The 11723-nt window shown below is 42.2% G+C and overlaps 1 protein-coding gene across 1 annotated transcript; it reads left to right on the plus strand.

Moving 5' to 3' along the window:
* Nucleotides 1-5966: 5966 nt before the first annotated feature.
* Nucleotides 5967-11319, plus strand: rgma (repulsive guidance molecule BMP co-receptor a; the record flags this gene model as incomplete). Its single annotated transcript, XM_079223323.1, has 4 exons — nt 5967-6001; nt 6074-6189; nt 7811-8328; nt 10615-11319. The coding sequence occupies 4 exons, from the start codon at nt 5967-5969 to the stop codon at nt 11317-11319; spliced, it is 1374 nt and encodes a 457-aa protein (XP_079079449.1).
* Nucleotides 11320-11723: the final 404 nt, after the last annotated feature.

Raw genomic sequence — 11723 nt, forward strand, 5'->3', positions numbered from 1 at the left:
AGGAAAGTGTGTGTGTCTCTGCCAGGATCAAGAAACTTGTAATCTTTTTTACATTGGTCTCACAGGAATTGTATGCTCTCTGGCAGATTTTTCTTATGTTTCTACCTCTATATCGTTTCTGTTTTATTTGCTGTGGCAACCTGAGCAGAACAGATTTTTATAATGGACTAAATCACAGGCTAATAAAGAAAATCCCAGAGAGACCCAAGGGTAGGCATTACTGAAGTCTTCTTTCATTTGAGCCTGTAATATAGTTACATGGCTGACTGTCACTGATTTCTACTGTAAAATGAAGCAGACACTGGACAGACAAAAAAGCAAAGTGTTTTACTAATCTGGTGATATGTAAAGCAGATCTGTAGTGTTAACTCAGCATAATACCTCAGCAAGGCAGCAACTGCACCAGCTGTGTTTGAGATGTGGCCGGCATCCGGCACCTCTAAAACCATTCTTTTCACACCGGGGTGTCGCTCTTTCATGTTCTTATGTTACATCAATGTAAAATATGCTGCCTCTCAGTGGCCATCTGGAGAGGGCAGGACTGGGCTGTGATAGTAAAAGAGTGGATTACAGGGGTCAGTTTCTTGCTGGATGCACAAAGGGATGATGTAATGTGACAGCTCTGACCGGTAGCTGCATGCTAACAACGTCCACGGCATCCGTGTTAATAGAAGATGAAATCACAGGGGTTTTAATATCAGCTCTGCATTTCTGCTTGATTGTGCATGCCAATTATCAACCTAGCAGACAGTAAGAACCCTGAACTGGTCTCTCTGCTGTTTCAGTCAGACAGCTATATAACTATAAGTCTTTGCCTTCCCTGGTGTGATGGATTTTCCTGATCAGACGAAAACTGGAGCAGAGAGAACCAGTTATGTTGTACAGAGTGGAGACTGGAAAAGCTGAAGAGGAAGGCGGGGTGGGGGTTTGTGGTATTTTCCTGCATGCAGTCTGATCCTAAAACACAGGTGCAGCCTCCATGCAACCCTCTCTGCCTTTGAGCATACCCCACCCCCTCCTCCCTGATGCAAAGTGTTTGTCCATCTGATCCTCCTTAAATCCTGATTATTATGGATTTGTCTTTTTCCAACCTGTGATTTGCAGAGATGAGGGTCTGCTAAAGGTTATCTGGTGAGGGAGTAGATCTAACAATGTGAGGGGGTATTTAAACACAAAAACACAAAATAGTAAAGCCATGTGTAAATGTAGTAGCCACGCAGTCTTGTTTTAAATTTAGCCCTACTGGTGTTGTCAACCGGTTAAAATAGGGCACATGTGAAGAAAATGGCACGCGCTTCAAGTGGAAGCTGACATTACATGTATTTACTTTCAGTGGCTTTAAAAGAAAATAACATTGTACAACTCACTGATTTCGACCCTAACTTGAGGAGCCCTATATCTCCCACAGAGAGAACAACTACTTGGAAGGGGGGGGTCCACAGCTGAGATTTGGGGCTCCCAGCGGCGTCATGCAGAGCCGATCATTGTCTCTCTCACACTTTCTAACTAGCCATTTCACAACATCCAGGCAGCAGATCTGTACGCAGCAGCAGCAGCAGCAGCAGCAGCAGCTTCACCCTCGGGGCTTGTTCTCTCCCTGACGTCGACCATAACTAACACTTTGGATTCAAAGCGCGGATGGGGGCAATTACTGGACTTAATGTCTCCTTTCCGATCGACCGATAGTCAAATGAGTTAAGCAATGGCGAGAAGTGTCTTTTTTAAATGAATCCCAACTAAAAAAGAAGGAGAAGAAAAAAGCACTTTCATTTCACCGAGAAGAAGATCGGTGGACATCATGCACAGATTTGCGGATTTAACACTCAGAAAGCCACTGAGTGCGTTTGATTTGGGATTACAGTGACACACAGGACGAGCTTTTCTTTCAGGGGGAGATTTTTTTAGGAGTCTGCTCTCTCTCGCTCCGGCTCGCTGTCCTCCGGGTTCCTGCAGGACTCCCAGAGTCGTGGAGAGCCCATGCAGTCGCTAAGGTTGGTTTATCGAGACTTATTAAGAAATTCAACCAATATTATCGGACTATATTTTACGCAGGAGTCTTGCCAGTTTTTGCTGAGCTTGCAGGGATGTTAACTGTATCTCTAAATATGTTTATTTTTCAGATGTACAATCAGAAGAGCTTGAGTTCTAAAATATTAACAACGTTAACCATTTGCAAGTGTCACGCAGGAATTACGCATAAAAACTGCATTCACTTCACCTTGTGCCTTTTTTAAATATTGAAGTATGCAGCACTATTCAATGTCAGCATTTATCAGCTCCTCCCAAACAGAAATAGCGTTGAGGCTACTTCTATCTGACATGGAATGAAAAGAATGATCTTCTTCAGGGCAGTGCAACAGGACAAATGCGCCTGCTGGCTGCACATTTACACCCTTTAAAAACCAATTGCCTGACAGCATGCAATTAGACCAATAAACGAGCTGTCCATAAAGCTCACATTTAATGACAGGTTTGGTTGTCCTCATAATGCCATGTGCGTTGTGTCATGATTTGAGGTTTCATATCAGAGCTCATAACAAGCGCCATCTGTTGGAAAAGAGGATCAGTCCGCTGTGACCATCAATACAGATGCATATAATAAAAATGTAGCGCACAATTCAACACTGAAGAAGAGATGAAGCACTTCACCAATATTATGTATTACACTATATTCAGTGTATGAAAATGTCGAAATGGTGTCAGGTTTGACAGGTGATATCAGAGATTTAAAGCACACCATTAAACGGGATTAGATTATATTACTAGATTTATGGACATGTTTTTCTGTTAAATTATGTCACCTTTACCTGTCACAGACATGTGGAGCACATGACCTGCTTGATGTGATTTTAGAAATATCTCTGGTAAAGCTGTTTCTTATGCATGGTTTGTCATGTTCCTGTTAAATCCCATGAAACTCACTAAATTAATTAGCAATCCAACAATCTGTTGATTGATCGGACACTAAAAATATCATCCAAAAAAACAAATACAGATGATAGCAAACACTTGACGAAAGAAGGCTATAGGGGAGAAGAAACTGAACCTCATTTTGATTTTGGTGGTGTAGTCAAACTGATCAAATGTGCCTTTGTGATTTGGCTGCAGGCCAGCAGCTAATCATTATTTTCGCTATTGATTTCATCGTTAAGTCTATAAAATGTCACAATATTTGTCAGAATTGGCATCCCAATTTGTCAGAGCTCAAGATGGTTAGTTTATATTACTTCTATATTCCAACAAACAGCCCAAAACTCAAAGACATTCATTTTAACAGAGATTTTAATCTGAGAATATTAGTGAATCGTTGCATTTGCGAAGCTGAAACCAGAGAATGGGTATAGGCATTTTGCCATCAAAATTGTTGATTGACTAATCTGTTCATCAACTAATCACTGACTCTGTAATTCAAATCTGATATTTTTGATACAGAAAAAGGAATATACGCCCTCACTGAAGACATTGATTGTTACAAAAAACTGTAAAATAATGAGTTTCTCTAGTGTCATTGTCACTTTGCAAATGAACACCGTCATGCACAAGTATCTCTAAATATCTATTATTAAAGGCCAAAGCTTAATTGTCGCTATTGTGTTATAGAAATGTAATGACAACTAATCATTAGTTTATTGTTCATAAAAGACAATTCAGGCAACAGGTTTCAAACCTACAATCTGCACCATCTATTTTCCAGATGTGATGTGAACATGTGAATCAGTCACATTTAAAGATATCTGCATACCAGCAGAAACACTTCATTCCTGTGTTTGCCTCTATCCACACTGTCGCAGCTGAAAGTCCCAAAACATTCCACAATTCATCAAAATACATCACAAAGCAAGACACCTTTCAGTTGCAGTCATTCATTTTAGATGTGAATACATGGTATATTAGAGCTGGGAATCAGTCTGCACAGGGCCACCCTTGTTGCTAACATGTGGAGGCTCAGACCTCATTGTACAGGAACATATCCATCATCCACGAGAAGGACAGCAAGCATTCACAAAGATGTTCACCGTGCTATGGAAAAACACTGTACAGCCAGCCATAACCTGAGTGCACAGCCATCTGTGTGGTAGTATTTTGTTGTAAATGGCAGTAGAAGACAGCAGTAATGAGTCATTTGTACAAGATAATCAAAGAGGGTGGTATTAAGCCTTTTAGAGGAGGGGATCACGGCCTGCTCTTTGTGGAAATGTATTCAAACCCTTTTAACTATGCATTTGGAAAGGCCCACTTTATTACAAGTCCTGCATTCTTAGTTTGACTTTACATCCCTTTCTCATTGCTGATGTGTTGACCTTCGTGTGTACTGCGGTTATGGCTTCATGTAGCGGTGTTTCAAACTAAAACCATGATGCCTTGCTACAGCAAGGCATCATGGTTTGTTTTAGTGATAATGACACTAGAGAAACTAATAATTTTACAGATTTTTTTGTTTACGCATAACAAATTATTTTTAAGTTTACAATCAATTTCTTCAGTGGGGACATATATTCTGTTAAGAGTAAAGAGTACAAGGTCCTTTTCAACGCTGTAGGTATTGAGAACACACCACTTGTGTTTTTAGTGTTTTTTGGGGGAATTTAACAACCAAGGACGAGTTGTCACGGTCATATAATTACAGGCATATTTCCCCAAGTGGGTTTTTAAATGCTGGATGGATTCTAATTGTGATTTCTTTACTTCCACCCTTTGATATTCAGTTTGATTTGATGTTTTGACAGTTGAATTCCATTATAACTCTTTAAGTGCCCCTTTTTATGTGTACCTTTCACCTAGCTGACAATATGTCTGTCACATAGAGCTGAAACAATTAGGCAATTTATAAATTTGCCAATCAACGGAAAATTGATGTGCAACTATTTAAAATATTGGTTAAAAAATGTTGGAGCAGAAGTGCTAAATATTCGCTTGTTCACTCTCAAACAGGAAGATTTTATGTTTTTGTATTTAATGTATATGCGGGTTTTGGACTGCTGGTTGGATAAAACCGCGATTGTAAATATGTCAGCGTTGGCAAACTGTGATGGCCATTCTTCACTATCGCCTCACATTTTATAATGTAGACAAAACAAACAAGCAGTCAAATAATAAGCAGAGTAATCAATAATAAATATAATTGTTGGTGGCAGGCCTAATACAAAACAGCTTGTTCCAATTCCATTCGTGATGGTTACGCTGAGTGAAACATTAAATCCTAAAATGTCACGTTTGGCTTCACCATTTCATCAAATGGAATATTATTGGTGTCTTGTGCATCATTTTGTTCTCAATTATCCAACATTCAGCTTGACAAAATTGGCGTCTTTAGAACCTTAAGGATCTTCACTAGAACATGAAATAATGCTATGTAGATTATGGTGGCACAGTGCGAGTTATATGACCTACCAGTGTGTCTGAAGGTTTAAAAAAAAAAAAAAAAAAAGGCCAACTTGGCTTGCAGCCACCATTTTAAGTAATGCACTATTGTACTATTGTATCAGCAGTGCTGATATGAAGGGCACAAAGCAGATCATTTACAGCTATGTGATAATAAAGGTAATGTTTGTTTATAGTGCATGCTGTCGTTTCCCCCCCTCTTTCCTCCGCGTTGACCTCCACACACACACACGCGCTGCATGGCGGGATGACCTCTTCTCCTGTGTCGGGTTCCTCTCCACAGAGAGGTGGCTGTTGTGATCTCGTCGTGGACTGACTACCACTCTGTGGGTCGCGGAGAAGACTCGGTCATTCTGCGAACAAGTCTGCACATTGAGTTGTAATTTGAAACTCGGGAGAGGGGGTTTAAGGGCAGAACAGGCAGCCGTGATTGGCTCAGGGTGTCCTCGGCCCGCGGAGGCTGCTCCCTCTCGACACTCCCTAAAAGGAAGACGGATCGCCTGGCTGCTCTCAGCCGGCGGACCCGCGCGGACTGTTCGCGAGCTCACTCGGCGGTAAACATCGTCTTACCAGTTAGTGATGCGATGACGGGACCTCAGAGCTCTTTTGTGGACTTTTTGTGGGTTTTCTCAACGAGGACTCGGTGGCTCTAACTCTTCTCCTCTGTCCTTCCTTAATCCGGGTCGAGCAGGGAGAGGAGTGAAGTGCGACCCCGAGCTGGATGGATGGTTATGGGGAAAAGAGGAAGACCCTCGGCGCTTGACGTGTGCAGAGTCCTCGCGGTGTTTCTCTCACTCTTCCCCTCCGGTAAGATGCTGCTTCTCACTTTGAAATTCAAAAGAAAAGGTTTTCGAGTAAAGTTTATTTTTCTTATTTTTTTTAAAGGCAACCCACTGGCATGTTTTCAGTGATACGGTTTAAGCTACATGAAGTTAATAACGTTGTGTTGAACTTTATAAATCATAACGTAGCTCGTTTTTAGCCTTAACAAACGGTTTCACCTTGGGCAACAAAGTTGCCAGGTTCGGTCACTTACTAGAACGGAACTAGTTACATGGTGCGCCACAATATTGCTATAATGTTGCTAATACATGTTGCTATAACCTATAACTAGACAAGTCGCCGCAGCAAATCAGTTGTAATTGCATTGAAACTAAATACCACATTGATTAAAATCTCCGAGAATCTTTATTACCGAGATATTGCAACAGGCTTGGGAGTTAACAACTAGGTTATGCCATTACAGCGCAACATTTGACGAATTCAAGCAACGTTAGCGTTAGTCAGTGATTTACTTGGTTTTATTGGAGAAAGACCAAACAAAGTGAGAGCTCCTTTAGGAGCTGCTGCAGCCCCCAACTCTTGTTTTGTTTGGGGGATGGTGCGTGCCTCGGTCATTTATCTAACTTTAATTTAGAATATTAATTAAGCAGGGAATAACACTTTGAGATGTTTTAATTGCTGCCATTACAAATTAAATCACTTTGTATTATGGTTTGAATGCTCCTGTTGCAGTGTATATGTCCCCAAATCCACTATAATAGCACTTTGTGCAAAGACCTCCTAAAAGGTCGAGTGAACTATTGCAGTGACAGTGTAGCATTACATTACATTCCCACATTTTTGGGTTTAAATTTACTTAATATCCTTGTAATGTGACAATGGGATGATGGCTGTGGATCACCTTTTTTTGCAGTGGGGATACCTATTTCAGCTCACCTTGCATGTCTGCCAAACCCTTATCAGTTTCCCTATTAAGTCAAACAACAAAGTGATATTGCACTGACAGTTGACATCAAGATTAGTTTATTGCCGTCTATAGATGGAGAGGCGATGTGGGGGTTGGAGAGAGCTACGGTGAAGCTTTCAGCAGGAATATTGTTTAAAACTTGAAAGTGTACACTGGATGAAACTTCTCCCGGCCTATTCAAATAAGTGCTTTATTAGTCAAAAGTAATACTAGTCAAACACGGTGCGACAAGGCAATCTTTGAAATGTTTGAAGCACATTGTGTAAAGAGTTGGCAGGATGTGGCGATAAAGCTGGGGACAACAATCTACAATGAGCAGCGTTTACTATCACTAAAGGTGTGGATTAGGATTCCTAAATGGATAGATACTAGACATAGCAAAGTATGTGACACAATATAAGAGATCCTACTTTGTTTAAAATGTGTTTAATGTCATGTATAGTATTAGGCACTGCGGCCTAACCACAATGGCTGTGTGGGCATTCATGCTTAGTTGGAAATATTGATTATTCTTGTTTTTAGATTCAGTCCTATTTAAATATGTGCTGTAAAACTACCATTGATGGCGGCCAAAGTGTATTTATACCCTTTTCTTCTGTGTCTTTATGATGTTTCTAAATTACATGGGGTTCTCTGGTTTGCTTCTTTTGTTCACTGTATATTGTTCCTCCCTGACAGTGAGTCTGCAGTGCAAGATCCTCAAGTGTAACTCAGAATTTTGGGCCTCCACCTCAAATTCTGGGCCCGAGGAGGAGTTTTGCACGGCACTGCGAGCATACAACGGCTGTGTACGCCGGACTGCGCGAACCTGCAGGGGCGACTTGGCATACCACTCCGCCCAGCATGGCATAGAGGATCTCATGAGCCAACACAACTGCTCTAAGGAGGGGCCGACATCCCAACCACATGCCCGCACCCCTGTTCCTCCTCCACCTCCGCCGCTCCTACCTGACAGCCAGGAACGCTCGGATGGCCCAGAAGTGTGCCACTATGAGCGCAGTCTTCTTCGCAACACAGCGCCGCCCAACTACACCCACTGTGGCTTCTTTGGAGATCCACACCTCCGAACATTTGGTGATGACTTCCAGACATGTAAGGTGGAAGGAGCCTGGCCGCTCATCCACAACAAATACCTGTCTGTCCAGGTGACCAACACTCCTGTGGTGCCAGGGTCTCTGGCCACCGCCACAACCAAGGTAGGGATCCTTACTCTTCGTCCTGTATGTATGGCAATATTATGGAAGGCCATTCCCGCAAGTAAAAGAAAAAAAGAGATAAAAAGTCTTGATTGTGAGATAAAAAGTCATTATTATGAGATAGAAAGTTGAAATTATGAGATAAAAAGTTGAAATTATGAATTATAAAAAAGCCAGCGCCACTGAATCGCATGTGTACTTTCCATCTCATAATTATGACATTTTATGAGATACTTGCGTTTTTTTTCTTTTACTTGCGGTAATGGGCTTCCATACTATAATGGTCTGCTTGGTTTCCCAAACAAGAACTCTGAACAAACATGAAATCAACTTAGGGCTGCATCTAACAAGTATTTTCATTTATCTACTCATCTTCTGATTAATTGCTCCATTAATTGTTGAAAAATGTCCATCCCAATTTTCCATGGTGACATTCTCATATATTTTGTTTTGTCTGACTAACAGTCAAAAAACTCAAAATACTCAGTTTAGTAACACATAAGTGAAAAAAGCAGCACATTCTCACATTTGAGAAGCTGGTTTCAGCTGTTGTTCTGACAACAAAATAGCAACTGGAAGATTTACACAAAAAATGAAAACCAACAAATTCATAAATAATGTAGATGATCATTAGTTTCACTTTGCTACATTTATTTTACATGTTAGTTGCATCAGATCATCTTACTGTTCATATTTGGGGTCGTATTAGTCTCTCATGTGGTCTGTCTGTGAGAGCTGCTGGGGGGCTGCTTCTCTTGTCAAACTGTGGACTCTGGTTAGTGTTTGGATGAGGTCCATAATGACAGATAAGGAAGACAAACCCAGCTCAATTGCAAAGATCTTGATAAGCTTTATACATTATATGTTAGTATTAAAACAGCAGTGCTGCATCAAATGTTAACACAAAGCTCCATTTTCACTTTTCACAGTGGACGGCTCGCACTGATGTTTGGCCTACTTATCCTTAGAGTGTCGTCCACTCTGAGCCATTACGTTTAGAAAAGTTGTGTTTGCACAGAAACGAGACATGTCCACTACATTATGAGATATTTTCTTTCATAGCTTTATCAGCAGTACATTCCTCATTATTGTTTTCTTTAATGGAACATGGGTTCGTTGGGACGCCGGTCCCTGAAATGGCTTTCAGTAGAACTTGAGGTCAAAAACAAAGAGGTTGGAGTATTTGCTGTTGGCAAATTCACTTGGACTTGGTCCAGATTTGGCAACGTTTTGACGGCAATGATTACGGACCTCAGCCACTTTGCAGAGTCTCATAACTGAGGTATTTATACTGAGGCATACAGCAAGATCATTTTGTCCTTATGTACATTTGTAGAAAGTATAATTTTCAGCAACTAAGGTTTCTTAATGATACGCTATTAAGTATTTGTGGTTTTCTTTTAGCTTTTAAAGTAATTACATTTTTATAATGCTGTTCTTGGAAGCAAATGAGACAAACCTTTTTTAAGATCTTGATTCTGGACAAAAGGGAAAACAAGGCAAGAGCCAATGCCACCTGTGCAAACAAGGCCCATCTGCTAAAAGATCTGCAATAGCAGAGCTCTTGCTACAGCAAATAAAACTGTCTGGTTATTTCTATCTTCATTCTGATGGAGGGATAATGGAGGCATTTTTGTTTGTTTTCATTAAAAGCTTTAGAAAAGATCCTGGGGAAAAAAAACAAGTTAATGTAGGTGGGAAATGTTACCCGAGGGAAGGGGGAATTGAGACGGAATTGGTGCAACAGATAAATTGTCAAGCGAGTAGCTCATTCTGTAGGCTCCCCCCGTCCTCTGTCACAAGCGAGCAGGCATCAGTCCCTCGGCTTTCCTGCTATCGCTGCTCCAACAATGGCTCATTGGTGTCCTGATGAAACCAAGCTTGCAGAGTCCTGAGCGGTCTCCCTTAATTAGCTGCAGAGTATATCGCTCTGTCCTGGCCCGATGCCACTCCCTGGAGCATAGTTCTGGGGTTCACAGGCAGGTTTTTCAGCGCTATGAATGGATGGTCTTTGTGTCTGCAAACTGAGGCCTGATTTTACATGGCCAAGACTCGTGTTTTTTGAGGGCGTTTACCTTGGCCTCCCCCATGTTGAGCCAGTGCTGAAATATGACACTTAAGTGGGGTGGATGGCACATATTGCACAAACTTGTTCTTAATGCAAATGGATAAGCACTTCCCTTTTTAAAAATCTGATTCTCTGTATGTTACCAGAGAAGCACTGCAACTAATGTCTCCATACTTGCATTTGTGCTAAGATGTCTTTCTTTTTCTTTTCTCCTGCAGCTGACAATCATCTTTAAGAATTTCCAGGAATGTGTGGACCAGAAGATGTACCACGCAGAGACGGATGAGCTGCCGGCTGCGTTTGCAGATGGCTCCAAGAATGGAGGGGATCGGCACGGAGCTAACACTCTGCGTGTGGTGGAGAAGGTTCCTGGGCAGCATGTGGAGATTCAGGCCAGGTACATTGGAACAACCATAGTGGTCCGGCAGGTGGGTCGCTACCTGACCTTTGCCGTGCGGATGCCGGAGGAAGTTGTGAACTCGGTGGAGGAAGGCGATAACCAGGACTTGTACCTGTGTCTTCACGGCTGCCCTGCCAACCAGCGCATCGACTTCAGAAACTTCAAGACTCGAGCAGCGGAGGCCCACAGCACAGGCAGGATCAGGGGCGGCACGGCGGCACATGGATTTACCTACCAGGCTGCCAAGGCCAAATGCAAAGAGCGGCTCCCGGTGGAGGACCTGTACTTTCAGTCATGCGTGTTCGACCTCCTCTCCTCTGGAGACATAAACTTCACCATGGCAGCCTACTACGCCTTTGAGGATGTAAAGATGCTCCACTCAAACAGCAAGAGATACCACATCTTTGAAAAGGATGCTTTTATGAGTAATGCAGGCCAGAAGGGCAAAGATGTGCTTTCACTCCTCTTCCTCAACGTCCTTGCTGTCTTACTGTGGGTCGAATGTTGCACAGTTCATCTATAGTTGCTTGACAACAGTATCCTCATGGTGTATCTGTCTGTGAGTGTTAGAGTACCATCGTCACGTCGTACATTGGCTCCTCTCGTCTGCTCTGGTTCTGTGACTTGACTGGTGGCTTGCCAGTAGGGTCCTCCCAGCCATGAGTCTCATTTTAGTAGGATTGTCATGTCTTGACTTCGGTCCAATGACAAGTAGAGGTCACCGTGCTCCCACCTATCATCACATGTGTTTAGCTGGTTCATAGGATTGGTCTTTGATGAGAGCAGCGGTGAGAGAGCCCAGCTACCCCAGAGCTCAGGATATCCACCTAGGATTAAATCCCACATTCTCACCGGGCCTGCATGCCTATGGGAAGCCGGACAAGATGATCTTTTGCAGAAAGAAGAGTTTGCTGATCCTCCTCTCCT

Source organism: Taurulus bubalis (assembly GCF_910589615.1).
Source record: "Taurulus bubalis genome assembly, chromosome: 9".
In the NCBI taxonomy this organism is placed as follows: Eukaryota; Metazoa; Chordata; class Actinopteri; order Perciformes; family Cottidae; genus Taurulus; species Taurulus bubalis.